Source organism: Echeneis naucrates, chromosome 22 (assembly GCF_900963305.1).
Source record: "Echeneis naucrates chromosome 22, fEcheNa1.1, whole genome shotgun sequence".
NCBI lineage: Eukaryota > Metazoa > Chordata > Actinopteri > Carangiformes > Echeneidae > Echeneis > Echeneis naucrates.
Window position 1 is genome coordinate 7055621 of NC_042532.1, and position 17481 is coordinate 7073101.

At 41.6% G+C, this 17481-nt stretch overlaps 2 protein-coding genes across 2 annotated transcripts; both read right to left on the reverse strand.

Moving 5' to 3' along the window:
• Positions 1-5121: 5121 nt before the first annotated feature.
• On the reverse strand, positions 5122-10646 carry bsdc1 (BSD domain containing 1). The gene is made up of 11 exons (XM_029493784.1): positions 10442-10646; positions 9806-9860; positions 9047-9163; positions 8760-8927; positions 8430-8484; positions 8196-8311; positions 8013-8081; positions 7633-7717; positions 7063-7548; positions 6788-6891; positions 5122-6710 (listed from the first exon to the last, which is right to left on the reverse strand). The coding sequence occupies exons 1-11, from the start codon at positions 10450-10452 to the stop codon at positions 6681-6683; spliced, it is 1296 nt and encodes a 431-aa protein (XP_029349644.1). The 5' UTR covers positions 10453-10646; the 3' UTR covers positions 5122-6680.
• Positions 10647-15032: 4386 nt separating this feature from the next.
• Positions 15033-15809, reverse strand: olig4 (oligodendrocyte transcription factor 4). The gene has a single exon (XM_029494382.1). It carries the CDS (start codon positions 15807-15809, stop codon positions 15033-15035), a length of 777 nt encoding a protein of 258 aa, XP_029350242.1.
• Between the last annotated feature and the right edge of the window lie 1672 nt (positions 15810-17481).

Sequence of the window (17481 nt, forward strand, 5' to 3'; positions counted from 1 at the left end):
TGAGACAAGAGTGCAGATATAGATATTTGCCTGCTGTAAATGTCAGCATTACAAAAACTCATTACAAAAATCTAGTGTTGAGCTAGCTAAATGCTAAAACTCACGTGTTTTTTCTTTCAGGTCTTTCAGGTTGAGTTTTTTCTAATTTAGTATGAGAGGACATTTGCCAATAGCTCTGAACAACAGCTCAGGCTTTTGAGTGTATCATCAGTGTTTTCTGGTCATGATCTCAAATCCTACATTCAAATTCTGGTTCATTTGAAGTATAAGAAACGTTATCAGATTATTAAAGTGATCACAATACATATTGATATACATATTGAGGACATTAATGTCTGGACCAAATGTCATGGTAATCCGTTTAGTAGTTGTTAAAAAAACATGAAAAAAAAAAATGTTGGAAAATGCAAATGTATTAGTGTCACTCTTATATTTGAACAGTATACCAAGAGCTACTGCCTGCATTTAGAAAATCAAATGTAGTTATCATGGGATTGGGGAATAATGTGCCAGACTAGTTTTAGGTCATATCCCTAATAGAAAGTATAAAAAACTGATCTATTTTTAATAACTGTACTTAGCCCCAACAGAAGTCCTCTCCAGACCCTTAACCTCGTCTCAAGGGAACATTCTGCAGCGGTTTCTCCTCTTGGATGCTACAATTTACAAGGCAGATTTATGTAACAGTCTAGCTAGAGTCTGCCTTTATTCATAGAATAATGGAGACTACCATGAAGTTTTGACAGTCTAATTTGCATGGCTGCACACAGTCAAACTTAGCTCAGTCTTGCCTCTCCCCCCACCGCCAAAACAATCTCACCTTCAATTACCAGACATCAGATGACAACAGGGAATGTGTGGTCCTCTGATTAGACCGGGGAGGGAGAGAGGGACAGAAAGAGAGAGAGGGAGAGATGAATGGGTCCACTGGTGTCCTGGAGCAGTGGAGAAGACTGAGAATAAATGAATGAGGGAATGAATGGGACAGTAATGAAAAGAGGGGGAGGTGGAGGGGACAAGGGGCAGAAGGGAACAGAACATTCAGAGTAGTTGGTCTAGCTGTTAAAAGAATTGGAGACAAAATGAACACAGCTGAGTTGGAGACTGAGGGCTGTATGTGCAGTTGTGTCTGTTGGTTTAATCTGGTAATAAATTGGTTTTGGGGAACCTTTGAGGGGTTTTATAGGAGTTTTAAATAATCTTGTCCCACTCTGAAACAACTCACGCATCTTTCATTCTTGCTGTACAATTTAAAGTATTGTAATACTGCAAAGTTAATTATAAATTCAATGAACAAATTTAAATTGATTTAAAATGCTATCAAAAAGGACACACACTTCATTCAGCCTGATATATAATAGTCTGACAGAGTTGCAATTGTTCCTAATGGTCAGATGCTTAAAGGGACAGTCTACCAATAACCAGATGATAACGTCTCAGCTTGGAAAAGGAACAAGGATCATTCACAATCTGAATTAAAAACTTTGTGCATAGTCTTCTCACTGGGGTAAAACAAAGAGTCCATTCTAAATGATTATTTTAAAGCTTTATATTAGTGTCATCAAGTTTTCAATCTTGACTCCTCCTTTTCTATTTCAGAATTATTTGTAATGCAGGCAAATGCGCATCTTCCTTACTGATGTCTTCACATTAAACAAGAAGTTTGCAGTTAACTTAACTCCTCACAAAGATTATGACACCCAGGTTCAAGCCAAAAATAACAGGACCCACCTCCCAGAAGATATAATGCTCAATACATAACATGTAAAAACAATTTGTGGTTTTGTGGAGGCGGGGAAAGTTCATGTGTGGACATAATGAGATGACCAGGCAACCAGTAAGAACTACAGAAAAGTGTTGGTTGGTGAATTCTGTTACCTTGCTTTCTGATTCCCTCTATTTAGTGCCTCAGGGCCCTGCACCAAATTACGGAACCTCTATAGTTTCAATATTTATGCTAGTTTAAGCTAAACGGCGGCTAGCCTTATATTAACACACAGAGACAAAAGTAGTTTTCATAATAGATGAACTATTGCTTTAACTGAAGTGAAAAACAAGATCACCACTGCCCTTAAAAAGTATGACATGTGCAGAGTCAACACAGTCCTCAAAATGAGTGATTCTGGCCAACTCTGGCTTATAATGAAGTTTAAAACGCCACATACCACTGCAGCTCCTGTCTACACAATGTGCCATGTAAAAACACCACGGGACAACCAGGCTCACTTTCCCATATGATGTTATAGGCAGAGAAAGACAGAGAAGGATTTAAAGAATAGCGAGAGGCTGTTCGACCAAACATTTGCCTTGGCAGGCCTGGAGTAGTGGGGCGGTGTTCGACTAGTCCCCTGACATGCATCCAGAGGAGCCCCTCTGTCTTGACCATAAATCTGAATGGAGTGGGAGTTATCATGCTTTTCCCCCTGCTTTCCCCTCCCTGACTAAACCCCACATTCCTCCCAGACACCGCTTCGCACAAACAAAGTGGCCAGTTCCCACCGTTCAACATTGGGAAAAGCAATGGTTTGTCATGGAAAAATCCTGAGGCATCTCAAGAGTCCTTAAGAAGAGTCCCCCCCCCCACGAATCAACACTTAGCCTGCTGCCTGCGTTTTTCTCTCTTTGTGACAAAGAGGAAACTATGTTGGACATGTATCTCACACATAGATGTCAGTTCTGATCATGCTGAATGTAACCAACTGTCAAAATGAGTCCAAATCATTTTATGTACATGATGCAGTACTAATGTTGAAGTCAGACATACGCTCCCTGCATGAAAGGCAAAATGCTGGGATGTGAACACACACACACACGAAATGGGTGTGAATTCAGAGGCCAGTAGTATAGAAAACCCTGGTAACACATTCCATAAGACTCTGCCTCCTCCCTCAAAGGGAGTCTTTTGTGCTTATTGAAAGGCAGAGGGGGTTACAGGGTTTCTCCCTTTAGGGTGCCGAGGATAATGCTCCCTCTCAAGACAATGACCTCATCCTGACTCTCAGTGTGTATGCATTTGTGTGTGTGTTTCGAGACACACAACGGTACAAGTGTGTGGTGCATATGTGTGGACAGGACGGAAGAGGGAGAGAGTCAAAGGGGCAAAAAGAGACTGAGGAAGCGCTAAGTCAAGGATGGGGAGCGCAGAAATTCTCAGGAGGAAAGTTTTTCTCTCAAGCTTTTTTTTTTATTTCTGTCAGTCTAAAGTGAAATGATCTGTAGATTTGGTGGGAGCTGGTGGTAATGTAAAGCACACACATGCACACACAGACACACACAGCCCAGGCTCAGGGAGCAGTGGGCTTTAACAGGAAATTCCTTTACAGCCTTTCTGCTGACTAAAGCCTCCAAGTGGGAACCGAGTAAGAAAGAATGTAATGTATACGGTGTCTCTGTTATTTGGGGTCCAGTTGGGGCAGCAGATGTGCAATCCATTAACGTGTGCATGAGAGGATGCAAGTTTGAGAACACAAGAGCACTCGTATCATTCAGTGAAGTAAACAAGTAAACATGCTGAGGTCATATAATTTTGTTCTTGGAATACAACTTTGAAGCATCATTAGAGCCACTAAAACATAGGCCCTTGTGTTTTGAGTTGCAAATTTTTTTTATCTCTTAATGTTTCTTTATTATGTCCAACAACCTAACTGAAGGAGATCGTTTCTTGTTTTGTTTATTCACCTAAAAAACTGTGTAAATTCGAAATAGCGATAGGCAACTAATATTAATATTCTTTTATATTAATTTTGTGTTAGTCTTGACATATGCGATTGTGGTCAAGCTCTAAAATAACAGCCCCCTTGTCTGAATTATCATCACCCGAAGACCACACCCACAATACTACCCCACTACTGTGTGTGTGTGTAGACAGTAGCCATCTTTACAGACAGCATCCATGTTGCAGAGACAGTGTGCTGTACAGGTGTCCCCTCCACCGTGACCTACATCAGCTCGGCTGATGACACTTCAAAGACCCCAACACCCTTTCAGTGACTCTGGTTTAGAAAAAACTACACTGAGGAGAAGTTGAGCGAGATCCTGTATGAAAATTAAGGGAAATTTGCAGTAAAAGCTATTAGTACTACAACTGATGATGAACAATGGTGTGTGAGAGAAACATGTGGCCAATCCGTGTCTGTGAGATGGATGCTGCAGCAGAAAGAAAAGGAGTGGCAGGTTGGATTAGGACGGCCTATATGGAACAACACCGCCACCAGGTGACCATTTCAGTAACCTGCAGGTACATTGACAGATCCGTACATGTAGATGCTGCTTATGTGGACAAACGAACCCAAAGCTGTAATTCCAAAGGAATCTTGGACACACACTCACAAGACATTTGTTTAAACCTCACTGACCACTAGTGGTGGTACCAAAGTTTCCAAAGCTACAAAATGTGCCATGGAGAATGAGCTGAAAATTATGCACAAGTAAACCAGAACATTTCCATGCGATAATAGTGTAGCCATTGAAACGAGATTGATGGTTTGATTTGCTGGGCATCGTCATCAACCTCACTGAAAAGCTGGAGAAGATATTAATGAATACTAAAGGTATGATACTATCAGATAGGATGGAAGTGGAGTTTTCCATTCTTGGCTGCCTAAACAAGATTAGTGTATGTTGAGAGTCTCATTGTTTCAATGTTTTACAGTTCAACAACCCACAAGTTTCCTACACCTTCACACACCATCATGAACTCATTAAATTCTCATAATAAAGCTTTTAATTTAACCCCTTTCTGTGGCAGTGTTCCTTTGTAAAGTCCCCACCCACACACCGCAAAGGATTCTGTAGGGGCGCACTAATACAAGTGAACATCCTCTGAGGTGGTGTCATGTCCCAGGAGGATATAATCTAAAATATTTCTTATTTTCATGACAGTTAATTTAGTTTTGAAAAGTCCTTTTAAATGGTCCTTTTGTGTCAACACAGTAGCCAAAACAGTTTCTGTAGGAGTGGTGGTTTCCTGTGTGCTGTACACTGTAACTGAAGATATTCAGTGCTCCACTAATAACTATAATGCCTTAGTATCCTTGTCTGGTTTAATCACACTAGACTGTCTTTAACCCCTTCACTCCTGGATGGCAAAACTGGACTATTTTCAAATGCAAGACATATAAGTCCATTAGCCATGAATCCTTTAATGACAACAAACATTAGGAAAAAAAAGTAAAATACTTCACATAAAAAAAGGATTTTGAGTATTGAAAACAGAACCGTCCGAACAGCTTTGATTAGTTCAAAGTGTGAATCTGAAGAGGATACACAGCCCAGATTGATAGACATGCAACACATCGTCAGAACACAAAATCCTGAAGGACAAGCCAATGTTTTTACCAAAGAACAAAAAAAAAAAAAAAATAAAAACCCAAACAACTCAACAATAATTATCTGCACAACATTTTGCATTATGTTATTGCACAGACATGCAATTCAAAGCACATAATACAATTGTTAAGCATTTTAGTATAAATATTACAGCTCTAGGCTTTTTTTTCTCAGCTACATTACAGTTGATGGAAAAGGAAATCATGAAAGCATGGAGCGTGCTTGCATTGCTCATTCATCTACTTGGCACATTGCCTGCTGAGCTATTTTGTTCCAACTATGGGCCAACAGAAAACTCAAAAACGGCACTGATTTGACAATCTCAAGCCAAAGAATCTGCCACCGCATCACCAGGACCAGTTTAAAATTCTCTTATTTAAGTCAAATATGACTTTGCGCTTAATGAGTGATCATTCATGAATTCCCTCTGCCCAAAGAACACAAACAGAAATGGAAATTTTTAAAGTGACAGACAATTTCATGTAGCTTGCAAAAAGGTTGTATACTCAAATCAATCGCCCATATGATAAAGAAAGGGGAGAACAAACTAATGATGAAGTGTTGTTTGGTTGTGTCTCAGATGACTGACTCGTTACAAAAACATTTGGATAACGTTGTCACAGTAACTCGTATTTTTCAAGGCCATATATCTGCAGTTGGGAGTGAATCCAAAATGAAAAGTGCTCTGTGAACAAAGGCCAAAATATTTTTTTTCCCATTTTGAGGATTCACTTGCATATTAAAGACGAGAAAGAAAGAGAGAGCGGGGTACAGGTGGAACCAAATGAATCAACGTCATTCACAAATCACTTGCAAAGTATTTCATCTTAGAGACATTTAGAAGCAGCAATTCAGTTTATGGCTATTGTGCAGCCTGCAGTGAAGTCAATGCTCCACTTGAAATACACTCACAATGGACATGGTGTAATTAATGGCATAAAGAAAAAGGGAAAAACTGCTCATCTCCTGCAGCTGCGAAACATTTCACACTCTGGCTTGTCGCTGAATGTCCTTAGTCTTTAAGATAAGAATGATTGCAACCTCTGTCTTTTACTAGTGTCACAGCCTCCAAGTGAGAAGGTACTCCAAGAAATAACTGTAACTTGAGTCTTTACCCTCATGAGTGGCCACTAAACTGACAGCTGACGGAGCGTTCTAATTCTTATTGCATTGGTCTCCCCGTTGCCATTTTTAACACGTTTGCCAATATGGTCCAAACCCACCAGAAAGATCCCCTACCGACAATCATGACATGGTGACAGTGTGGACAAAGAGTTAAAACACATTAAGCATGGTTCATCTGCTGAGAACTAGCTTTAATGGCGGGACAGAGTTCATGTTGCAGTGGCTTCTCATTCCCAGTTCTCCCAATCTTCATCCAGCTGGCAAAACACGGAAAGAACGGTAAATAAAGAACCCTCACTTTTCACATATTAACATATCAATAAATAACACTGACCTCTCCAGGGTCTTCTATTTTAGAGAGTGCCAACTGAACCTCTTCTTCTGTCATGTCCAGGTCAAAGTCTTTCTCCCAGTCCTCACTCACATCAGTGCTAGACCCTGGATGGGGAAAGACAATATTCATGACTTTCTCTGACCTCCACAGCCTGGCTACTTCTAAGTCCATTTATTGGAAAGCTAAATAAATATATCATTAAAGATAACCTTGTTATGATAACAGAACAGTAAGAATTTCACTAGCAACAGAAAAACATCCTTAAGTCATCATACCTTTCTTGCCATTGTTAGAGGGCGTAGACTTCCCACTGTCAGAGTTCAGCTCAAACACTCTCAGGTCCTGCGGGCCCTCTTCCTTCACTGACTCTGGTTTAGAAGCAGCAATCTTCACTGATGGCACATCAACAGAGACCTCTGGCTGAGATACAGCCTCCCTTTGAGCCTCACAGGGTGAGTCACTCTTTCCTGGCCTATGCTCTTCTTGTGTTTTATCTACGAGATCTTCCAAGCTAGCTTCTGTCAGTTTCTTGGTCAGCTCTGTGGTAACAGGCTCTGGCTGCACTTCCACCTGCGTTGGTAGGCTGACGCTGTCACTACTAACTGAGAGGGTGGCGTCACGCTCTTCACTCGGAGACAGGATAGGACTCAGCAGAGTCACTTCTGTTGGTGCTGTTGAGGTTGCAGGTAGCTGGCTTGAGCTGTTGTCCAGGGGGGGTGTAAAATTGAGCTGAGATGATGACGAGGTACCAAGGAAATCATCTGTAAGAAAGAATATCCAAAATGAAGAGTACGTAGTCTATGATTTTTTGTTTATGCATTTGTTAGAAACGGAGACTAACATACCCTCCTCTTCCTCTTCCCAGCCTAGGGTCTCTGCGTGTGTCGTCTGTTCAGCCCTCTGCTTCAGAGCTACTCTCCTTGCCTCCTCCTAAAAGACACATTAAGATTGAATTTTAATCCAACTGCGATGATGCAATAACTAAAATGTGTCCATAGCCAAAGTTTAGGGTAAGGGTTAGGCTAACCCTAACCCCCAAGATTTTAACGTTTGTTTTCCTGGAAAAAGAATATTTTTCCAATCCACAACACAGGTGGTACCGACACTGTAGGGATAGAGTTGCTCGACAAATGGTCAGCAGGTGGCAGCAAGGCTAAAGTATTGTGCTAATGGGAGAGGATAATTGACATCTAGTGGACAGTCAGCAAAACAACATCAAGATTACCTGGTCCAACTGGAAGACTTTGTAGAAATACCGTTGCCAAAATTCTGAATGGGCTACAGCTGCTGGCACCTGTTGATAAAACAACAAAATATAAAAAGAGTTCCTAATTTAGTTTCTCACTTCAACAAGCAACTACACGCAAAGCTCCATGACTATAAGTGTTGACAAAGCGACAATACAAACCATTTTGGTATAGAGGGCTCGTATAGAGGGACTGTTGACCAAAAGGTCAGAGATTTCTCCTTTCTTATCTTCCAAACTGAAGCTCAACAGCCAGTTATCAAACTGCTCTGGGGGACCTGGATGGAAAAAAAAGAACATATAATTAAAATATACTACAAAGGCAGAGAAATTACTTAAACAACTAGAATAGTAAACATGTTAGCTACTGCCAACAACAGCTGTCTACTGTCTTACCATCTGGCTCATTGCAGTACGTTGCAGGGTCAGCTTGCAAACTATAGAGCCGAGCCTGCAGTGAGGGGGGAAAAAAAAAGAAAAAAAAAAAAGCTAAACTGTGGTTTTTGATTCTACAAGGAACATCATGTGGTCTTTTCTGCCCTATAGGCTTGAATAACAAAATTAAAACTGAAGTCCAAGTCAACACTGTTTTTTTATTTGCAAAGCGATTATGTTCATCACACCAGGCAAGAGAACACGGGCACAGGGTAGCTCTGAAACTCTTAAGTTAGTGGTTTGGTCACAATAACTACAATATATTTCATTAGCAAATTTATTTCAGCTGACCTTGGAACTGTTGTAAACCTCTGTGGTTCCTGCTGGCGTTGCCACCAATGTGATGACATCGCAGTCAATGGTTTTGTCAGGGGGAGGAGCAAGTGTATCTGATATGACTCCCAAAAAACTAGAAAGGCTCTTCTTCACCTTTTCTGTTGTTTCTGAGGAGCCTTCCACCTAGAAAGCAAAGCAAAAGTATAGATTCACATTATTGCCTACACATGTGACATCAACACAAAAATACCGTCAAGAGGTACTTAATAAAAACACTGACCCTGGTGAGGGTTTCAACTTACTGCAAGTCTGTTTCTGACAGCAGTGGCTGTAGCCACAATTGAGCAGGCTGTGTCATGTTGAACCACAGTGGAGAACTCTGTCAGGTCTCGCTTTATGAACTCCAAGGCTTCAGATGACTGAAGAAGAAAGTGAAGTGAAAATCTTATTTTGGGTATCATGTGGATAAAGACGATGCTATCATAAGATATAGGCAGACTTGTAAAAAGCCAACACTGGGTTGATTCAGGCACTCAGCAAATGCAATTGGTCAGCTTTGGATTTTGCTGGAGTAACATGTTTGCCCATAAGGGAAGAACAGCACTGATATATGTAGCCACAAAATCAGACAAAAGTCTACTGTGAAACACACTTTCAAAATGACTCTACAAGACACGGGAAGCCTGTTTATAGAGGCTAGACTGTGTAGCATGGTCCCTTTTAAGAACTGTTGAGTTTTCCAGCTCCAGCATTTTGTGTGAGCTACAGGGAACAATGACATCTTTGGGAGAGATGTAGTCAGATGGCTGCAGTAGTCGTGGATCTCTCCAGGTCAGTGCATAACACAAATACTTTGGGTGCTATCCTGTAGCTGAAGAACACCATTAAACAACCTTAACACTAACATGCAGGTCATGAAATCAAATTTAGCAACACATTTTCTGGATGAGGACTGGATGACAGCTACAGAGATACTTTACTTCCGTTTCAAATATCCAGTAAATACTTGAATAAATGTATATGTCAATGAAGAGAGCAGTAATGTGTAATGGATCGATTACCTTTTCTTTGACGGCCTGAAAGCTCTGCTGAAGCCAGCCTCCCCACCAGCCTTCTCTATGAGCAGACACACCAACAGTTACACGTATGCTACTTTTCACAGCACACAACACCACAACTGCACCAACGTTGCACATTTATCAAAAGTACAAAATGCCCTGTCAATTTGGTGACACTTCACATTCACTGACTGTCAGCTGTCGATTTCCTGAAGGTTTCCTTCGGTAACTGACACAAAAACAGCTTAGCAGGCTGAAGTTAGCTAATGCCAGCAATCACACCAGTATAAAGTAAATTTGCTAAACAAAGCAGGGGTGTTACGGCTGCTAGGACTACACATTTGCGTCAATTATAATTAAGAAGAGAGGCAAACAGTCGACTGGTGGTTACTGCGCGATTTTATCTGGTCTTCACACGAGCTAACCGGGCGACGCTAACGCTAGCTAAGCTATGTTTTAGTAAACAAATGCACTTCCTGGACTTATTCCTGGAGGCTGTAGAGGAAAACATTAGGATTAAATAATTCCATCAGATCTAGACTGGCAACACAACACGGGTCAACATATGTACAACGTGTCGGTGCTCTGTCCAGTATTATATTTTTAAAACTATAACTAAAACAGCGATTTCACTCTCACCCTTCAGCCATCTTCAGACGATGACATCATCAGTATTTACTGAACTCTAACCTCGTCTTCGCAGTTGTAAAAATACACACGTGATTTAAAAAACCGTGATCCCTCCTCTGTGATACACAGATAATCATAGTCAATATGCACGGAGTCTCCAGACGTTACATACTATTCTTTTCGGATTATAACTAGCAAATGTTTGATAGGGGCATATGTGTCTACGGTGGCTGCGGAAGGCCAGATATGATAAGAGCGCTAAAAATCGATGTATTGAACTGGTTTGGGGGGCTTTGGGTTTCATGCACCCCCAAAGTTAACGTTAGAGGGGCAAAACACCTGCATTGTTTTTATGTGTTTTTTATGTGAGTCTGCCCTGTTGAATCAAACCATAACGCTGCATGCAAAAACAACAACAACGACAAAAAAAAACATGTAAACATCTGCACAGCTGTTAGTCCCTGCCACTCACAAATTTGAGTAACGCCCTTGTAAAACATATTCACAATAAAATAAAACCAATGTTCATAAATAATAAAAATAAATTACACACAGAGATAATTCACTAACCATTCATTAACACCGGAAGTCTGAACCAGTGGCAGCAGTTTTTAACAATTGCCTTGATGCCCGTGAGGTGATGTTGTTTCAACATTTTCTCACATTTTTTTCATAACATCAGTTATTAATAATGTAATTGGCTGCCTGTTTCATTTGTAAATATCATTTAAAAGAAAAGTCCACCACAAAAGTAAGTTAAACATTTACATTTCAAAGGCTGTAAACATTGCATGTTGCATGAAAGAAGCTATAAACCAATCATTCTTCTGTCAGCCAACCGAGAAATGCATTGACATACTGATTTAGTTCAACTTGAACATAGTCACATCTAGTTTAAGCAACAAATGCTGTGTGATAAATGAGGTGGACAACAAAGAAGCAATATATAATTTGAAATGTAGAGTACATGCACAAAGCTGCATAAAACGATTTAGCCCAAGTACAAGGGGATAAAATTTGTACACAAGAACAGTATTTGAGTAAATGAACTGAGTTGTACTCCATCACAGTCGAGTCATCCCATCTACTGAAAATTTTCTCTCATTAAAGAGAAACAACTCAGGGAAAATGCTTTGAGAATGATAAATCCAACTTGGCTCCACAGGCCAACTCTGTGGGGGTCATGTGGACATGAGTTAAATGCTGTTCCACTGGTGTTCATCTGAATAGTCTAAGTGCGTAGGTCCTCTGCATATGTACGTAATACATGAAACAAACACAATAATCCCAGAATTGTGTCCACATGTGAAACTGGATATGTGAAAAAATATTTTTTTGTCTTTTTGTTTTTGAACCGTACTTCTGTTCTGACAAAATCATTTTTGAAACCCAATATTCTCACCCAACAAACATTCATGTCTATGTCAATTTAAATTCAAACTAGTTGCTTTGTCCAGATTGGTGGAGACAATCAGTTAAGTATTTTCCATCACGGCAGGTATGCATCAAAATAAAGATAGGGAAAATGGTGATTCAATCATTAGGGGAACAAATGATTTAACCATATGGAAGTTGTTTTTTTCTGGTTAAAAGCCACTTAACCAATAGGATGTATAGGAAACAAAATAAATCTATCCAGCCTAAATATTTCTCTCTTTGGCCATGACACTGATTTATCAGTGTTTCGTGATTCCAACCTGAATCCCCTCATCAATCTCCTGCCTCCCAGTGCATCTGTGGATGTGCATGTGAGCGTATTGCATATGGGCTTGGAGCACCAGCAGCTGTGCTTTCCTCATCAGTATGCTGGATGAAAAGGGGGCTGTGGGCTTTACTGAGCACAAAATGAAAAAGAACAGGCAACAAGCCTCTGGAACTGTTCTCTCTTAATTGAAGTTGCCCTTTATCCAGACGCTGCACAATGTGTGCGTATGTCTTGCAATATGTCTCCCCCATCCAGCACCTCGATCCTCTTAATTGTGTCTTTCAGTCCCCTAATTAACTCTGTCAATGCAAGATGTGGTGAGTCAAGTTGGGACAAGTACTCCACCATTGATAAGTATCTGAAGTAGTTAACTCATCCATCTGTCTACATGTGCGTACTGTGATAGTTTGTAGGCCATTTTATTCACAAAGTATGCATGTTCGTATCAATGTGTCCTTTGTGTTGCTGAAGACTTAAGTGTCCTGTCCAGTATGGGGACGCTTGGCCTTTTATCCATCGGAAACTTTTTTACAATTCTAATAACTTACAATTTTACAATTTTAAAACCAGATTGACATATTTTCATAAATGGCAAATTTAAGGTTTAAGGAGTCAATTATCAACAAATGCCTCTATAACATTGAGGTTTTGAATATTGAGCTGCCTAACAGTGTTCAAACAAAGTGGTTCAAACTAGTCATTTTGTTACATGCTGAAAATATTGATGAGGTTTTGATTTAATAATATAAATATTTTAACAGCATTTTGCCAGTTTTATTTCGTATCTAAATATTTCCTCGGCCCCTGTCACGAGCAGCCTTATCCATATCATTGTATTTAATCTTCAGAGTTAATTGTGCACAACATTGTGACAAAAACCAGTGCTGCCACTGCTGGTTAGCGTATGCTAAAGAGCATCGTGATGACAGCAGTGGCTGACCATAATTGCACACAGTGGACCTTCCCATATTGTATTATTTAAGAAGCATATCCATTACACATCACACTCATCACAACCTCACACATGCACAGACACACACACACACACACACACACAGGCATTTCAGACTGCTGATGCCATACCGTGGGTTAACACCATCTGGTGCCGATCAGGAAACACCAGCTTTGCACAAGTCAGTGTCCCTAATTATCTACCTAGACTAAAGGGAGGCCGATTCCCACTAATCTCCACAATGTGTTCTGCTTCCCATTCCCACCTGTGCCCCAATAAAGGAGGGGCCTTGTGGGAGGACCAAGGGTCTCTGTGTCAAGGGACCAGGGACCAGGTGACACTGCAACGCCAGTCCCAATGACAGAAGCTCCACTGCTTGGTTTGGCTGGCAGCTGCCTCCCCCCACTGAGACGTCCCACAGCTGACAATCCCCCAGTACTGACAGGGGCTCTTTACAGTGTCAATAGCCTCATATATTAGAGTTAACCGCCTTTGTGGCGAGCGAGGGTGTCAGGCCTTTTGGCCCGACAGCGCTTGTTACCATGATGAAATGTAGATTGAATGGAGGAGGTCTGTGTCGCAGGCACGAGAGCTTGGTCTCCCCCAGCCTTTGTGTCCCACGCATGGCTATTGTTCAGACCTATTCAGGGCTCTCAGGAGGAGGAGGGGCAGGAGGGAGGTGGGTGAGAATGAGTGTTACATCTCTTCATTTCTCCCCTGATCTCCAGCTCATCTGTCAGCCGTGGGAGGATAAGCATGTATTTTACACGCTTGATTTGTTGCTAAGTGAAGGCAAGCCATTGTCGGGTTGTTTGACTAAATCATGTTCATGGCAATGACTGTGTACAATAGATGTGTTTGCAGTATAGCATAGTAATTATTGCTATAACAGTCATCCTGAAGTTAATGTATAAGACGGATGCAGCAAATATGAATTTGAAAAGTTTATGATTCTTGCGTGTGGATTTCCTCATTAGCAAAGAAAAAGGAATCATGGTTTTATACAACCTTGTGTTAGACTGACTTCACTATATCCTCTGCTTCAGGTTTGCCCTTTGTACACCTATATCCATGTTTGCACAGGACAGTGACAAATCATCGGTGTAGAGCTAAGGACATGGCTATGTCTGCATTAGACAAAAGTGACGGGCCTTACTGGCGCCTGTGTCGCCCTTTCATCTCCTACACCCTGTTGAGGTGAAGATGGATGGTCCCCTGGCTCAAGAGTACAACTCTCAACCCCTGCACTGGTGTATTGTCTGTCCCTTCTGTCCCTTCTTAGCTCTTTAGAGGTTGCTCCGTCCAAAGCTGGTTAGCAACCAATGACACCCTTTTCTTAATAACCCATTCTTGCACTGTTGCCTTGTCTTTCCCAGCACCAATAAAACACCTTCTGTTTAGTTAAGTAAATGGTGCTACATTATTCTCATACAGCTGACAGTTATTTGTGAGTACATGAATAAAAAAAAACCTTAATACCTTTAGTTATAGTTTTAAAAATATAAACAAAGATTAATACCTGACAGGCATTTGATTTGTTCAGACTGAACTGTCTCTGACCACAGGAACAGAATAAATATTTCAGGATCACAATCATGAAGAAAGAAGGAAAACAAGAGTTTTTAGTATTAAAAAAGTACATTTAATTTAAGAAAATAGAGATGCTGCACAAAAGGACACACCAGTTCCATTTTCAGTTTTCATCATCACAAATATCAGATAAATTACAGTCTTTGCTCCTCTGATAAAATCCCTTCTGCATTTAGAATATTTCTGTATCAACAAGAGACAAATGATTTAAAAAAAATAGCAGCACTTTGCATGGCAGAATATATATACATTATGTACAATTTGTGGCACCAGCCCTTATTTTTTAGCAGTTTGTTTAGCACGGTTGAGCTGTTTGGTTCCAACAGCTGAGGTCAGTTTTTCGAGAGCCCTGCTCACTTGTTCATAGAAAGGCTGTGTAATGTGGAGGTAGTTGTGGGCAAAGGCTGGCAGAGTGAGCAAGGGCAGGGCATGCCAGGGAAGTGCCTGTAGGAGGTGGTCAGGTGGAGGGGATCCTTCAGAAGGCCCTGGACTGGAGTATGAAAGCCTAGGAAGCTGGCGGATGGGGGGGAGTGAGGGGCTGGGGCTGAAGAAGGAGAGGACGAGTGATGCTGGAGAGTGGAAGGAGTGCTGCCCACCAGAGAGTGCAGGGACTGGGCCAGAGGATGCAGAGGGAGGTGGGCTGTGGGAGGTGTAGGGGTGATGGTGGGGTGGGCAGCGGTTCGGCTCTGGACAGCAGCACTGCCACCATAAACATCTCCCACCAGCTTCTTCATCTCCTCCAATGAGCTGGACAGCATGAGGATATAATTGCGGGCCAGCAGCAGGGTGGAGATCTTTGACAGCTTGCGAACAGAGGGGCCATGAGCATAGGGCATGACCTCTCTCAGGCCGTCCATCGCCTGGTTCAGATCATGCATCCTTTTCCTCTCCCGACTGTTGACTTTCAGCCTCAGGTCCTGCATCTCCTCCTTGCTGAGTTCAGACCTGGTCTTGGTCTTACCACCCCCACTGCAGCGTTCTGTCCTTCCCTGGTCGGCCTCGCTGTCTGCTCTGTTTTCTTGGCAGTATGTCTGGAACATCTTGTTGGAGAAGAAGCTCCCAGCTGAGTCATCCACCACCAGGTCTGGGGATGAAGAGCGGCTGTAGGTGGAGCCAGTGTCAGAATCCATCTTGTTTGCAAGAAGAAAAATGACCCAAAAAGACAACTCTGAAGGCCAGCAGCTTGCGTTGAGGGCGTTATTCTAGATTCTAGATGCCTCTTAGTTCTTAGTTTTCAAGCTTCTCCAGTTCCTTGTGGGGTTGTCACAGTCTCACTTCTGGCAGTCGGTGTTGTTCAGTGTGATGAGTAGTCTGTCCATAGAAGTGAGTCCGTCTAAACTGTCATCCTCTGGGCCTGCTGGGGTGTATTTATACCACGGGCTCAACAAAGGAACAATAACCTGCATAATGAGACACTTAGAGCCACAGCCAATTGCAGAAGGGACACACTTTCACCCCCCCATGCTTACACCTCCTTCCTGCAGCCCCCACTTCACCTTCCCACACCCACATTTAATTCCCCCCAGCCCTGATGAACCCCCTACACATTAACCAAACTAGGGGGATGCTTACATGTTGTTGAGTTAAAAATGACTTTCTTTAAAGGTGTAAATGTATCAGTAAATGTTACAAACAATGTATGCATGGGATGATAAATGACAAGATATATGGTGAATTAAAATTGAGTGAAAGGGAGAGTGGACCCCAGACCAGCTAAAGAGTGAAACAGACCATTTTACTGCCCAGCTCCATAATGTCAGATATATGATGCCTTGAAGGCCTTATTTACATATGGTATCCATGAGACACTTAGGAGAAAGGTATGAAGCACCATATGAGGCTCTTAATGGCAGACTAGGTACAATTCAACCAGGAGCTCAAGACAAAAGAGGTCAGATAAGTTTGACTTGGCTCCCCAAACAGTCTGCGAAATCACAGCACTATCACTGGAAGGGGGTCCTTCAGTAGTTAAAAAGATACTAAAGAGTGGGCACAGCATTGTCTTCTGCTAATTTAACCGTAAAAGCTACTGACACTTTCTCAGATTTTTTTTTTTTTTTTTCACATATTCTTTCTGTTGATATGAAAACCAAAAAGTCACAAACACTGGCTAAACTTTAAATGAACTGTGCGCTTGTCTCAGGTAGAGTGACACATGTTTTTTTTTTTTTTTTTTTCTGGATTGATGTAAAACGTTGCTGAGCTTCTTTTGTGGTGGGATGAAACATCTCTATATTTTTCTGTAGCATTCAGGGGGGTGGATTTCTCCGTTCAGCTCTGGAATTTCCTGCCTGGCCTTGAGTGCAGTGGTGCTGGAGGATCCAGGAGTTTGAAAATGTGATAATGCTCTGCTCATGTGTCACACCTTCCAGGGCAGCAAGAGAGACTTCCAGAAACACTGGTTGTTCGAACTGTGGGCGCAGCATCGATTGCTGCTTGGAGCTAATAATTGCACATGTAAGGTTTTATTCAGTTCAAATGTAGGAAACATTTCAGAGGTGTCACAGCTGGAATGTGCTGTTTTTCATCATCTGCCAGCTCTTCTTAGAAACTGTTTGCTTTTCTCATCTTGCTGCACAGTAGGACACCCTCATTTATATTTACCAGCACTACAAGACGCTCTCTTCCTCAAGGCGTGGGCGTCTTTGTGCAGTTTCAGGATTGTTGCAGTCTGTCAAAGTATTAAGTAACTCTGATTCATGTGTTTGGATATCGCATGGTACCAGAGCTCTTCCCCACGTGTTTGGCGACCTTGTCTTAATCTGGGTAGCGCCTGAGGCAGTTTTTTCTGCCTTTCCTTAC

What these genes read in the sequence shown, in the direction of transcription:
- bsdc1 (XM_029493784.1), bottom strand. An exon ending in AGGTTTACAACAGTTCCAAG is followed by an intron (nt 8,485 to 8,759) that starts GTCAGCTGAAAT and finishes CCCTCACTGCAG; the next exon opens with GCTCGGCTCTATAGTTTGCA. An exon ending in GAGCCCTCTATACCAAAATG is followed by an intron (nt 8,082 to 8,195) that starts GTTTGTATTGTC and finishes TTTTATCAACAG; the next exon opens with GTGCCAGCAGCTGTAGCCCA.
- olig4 (XM_029494382.1), bottom strand. Translation starts at nt 15,809, where the DNA reads ATGGATTCTGACACTGGCTCCACCTACAGCCGCTCTTCATCCCCAGAC.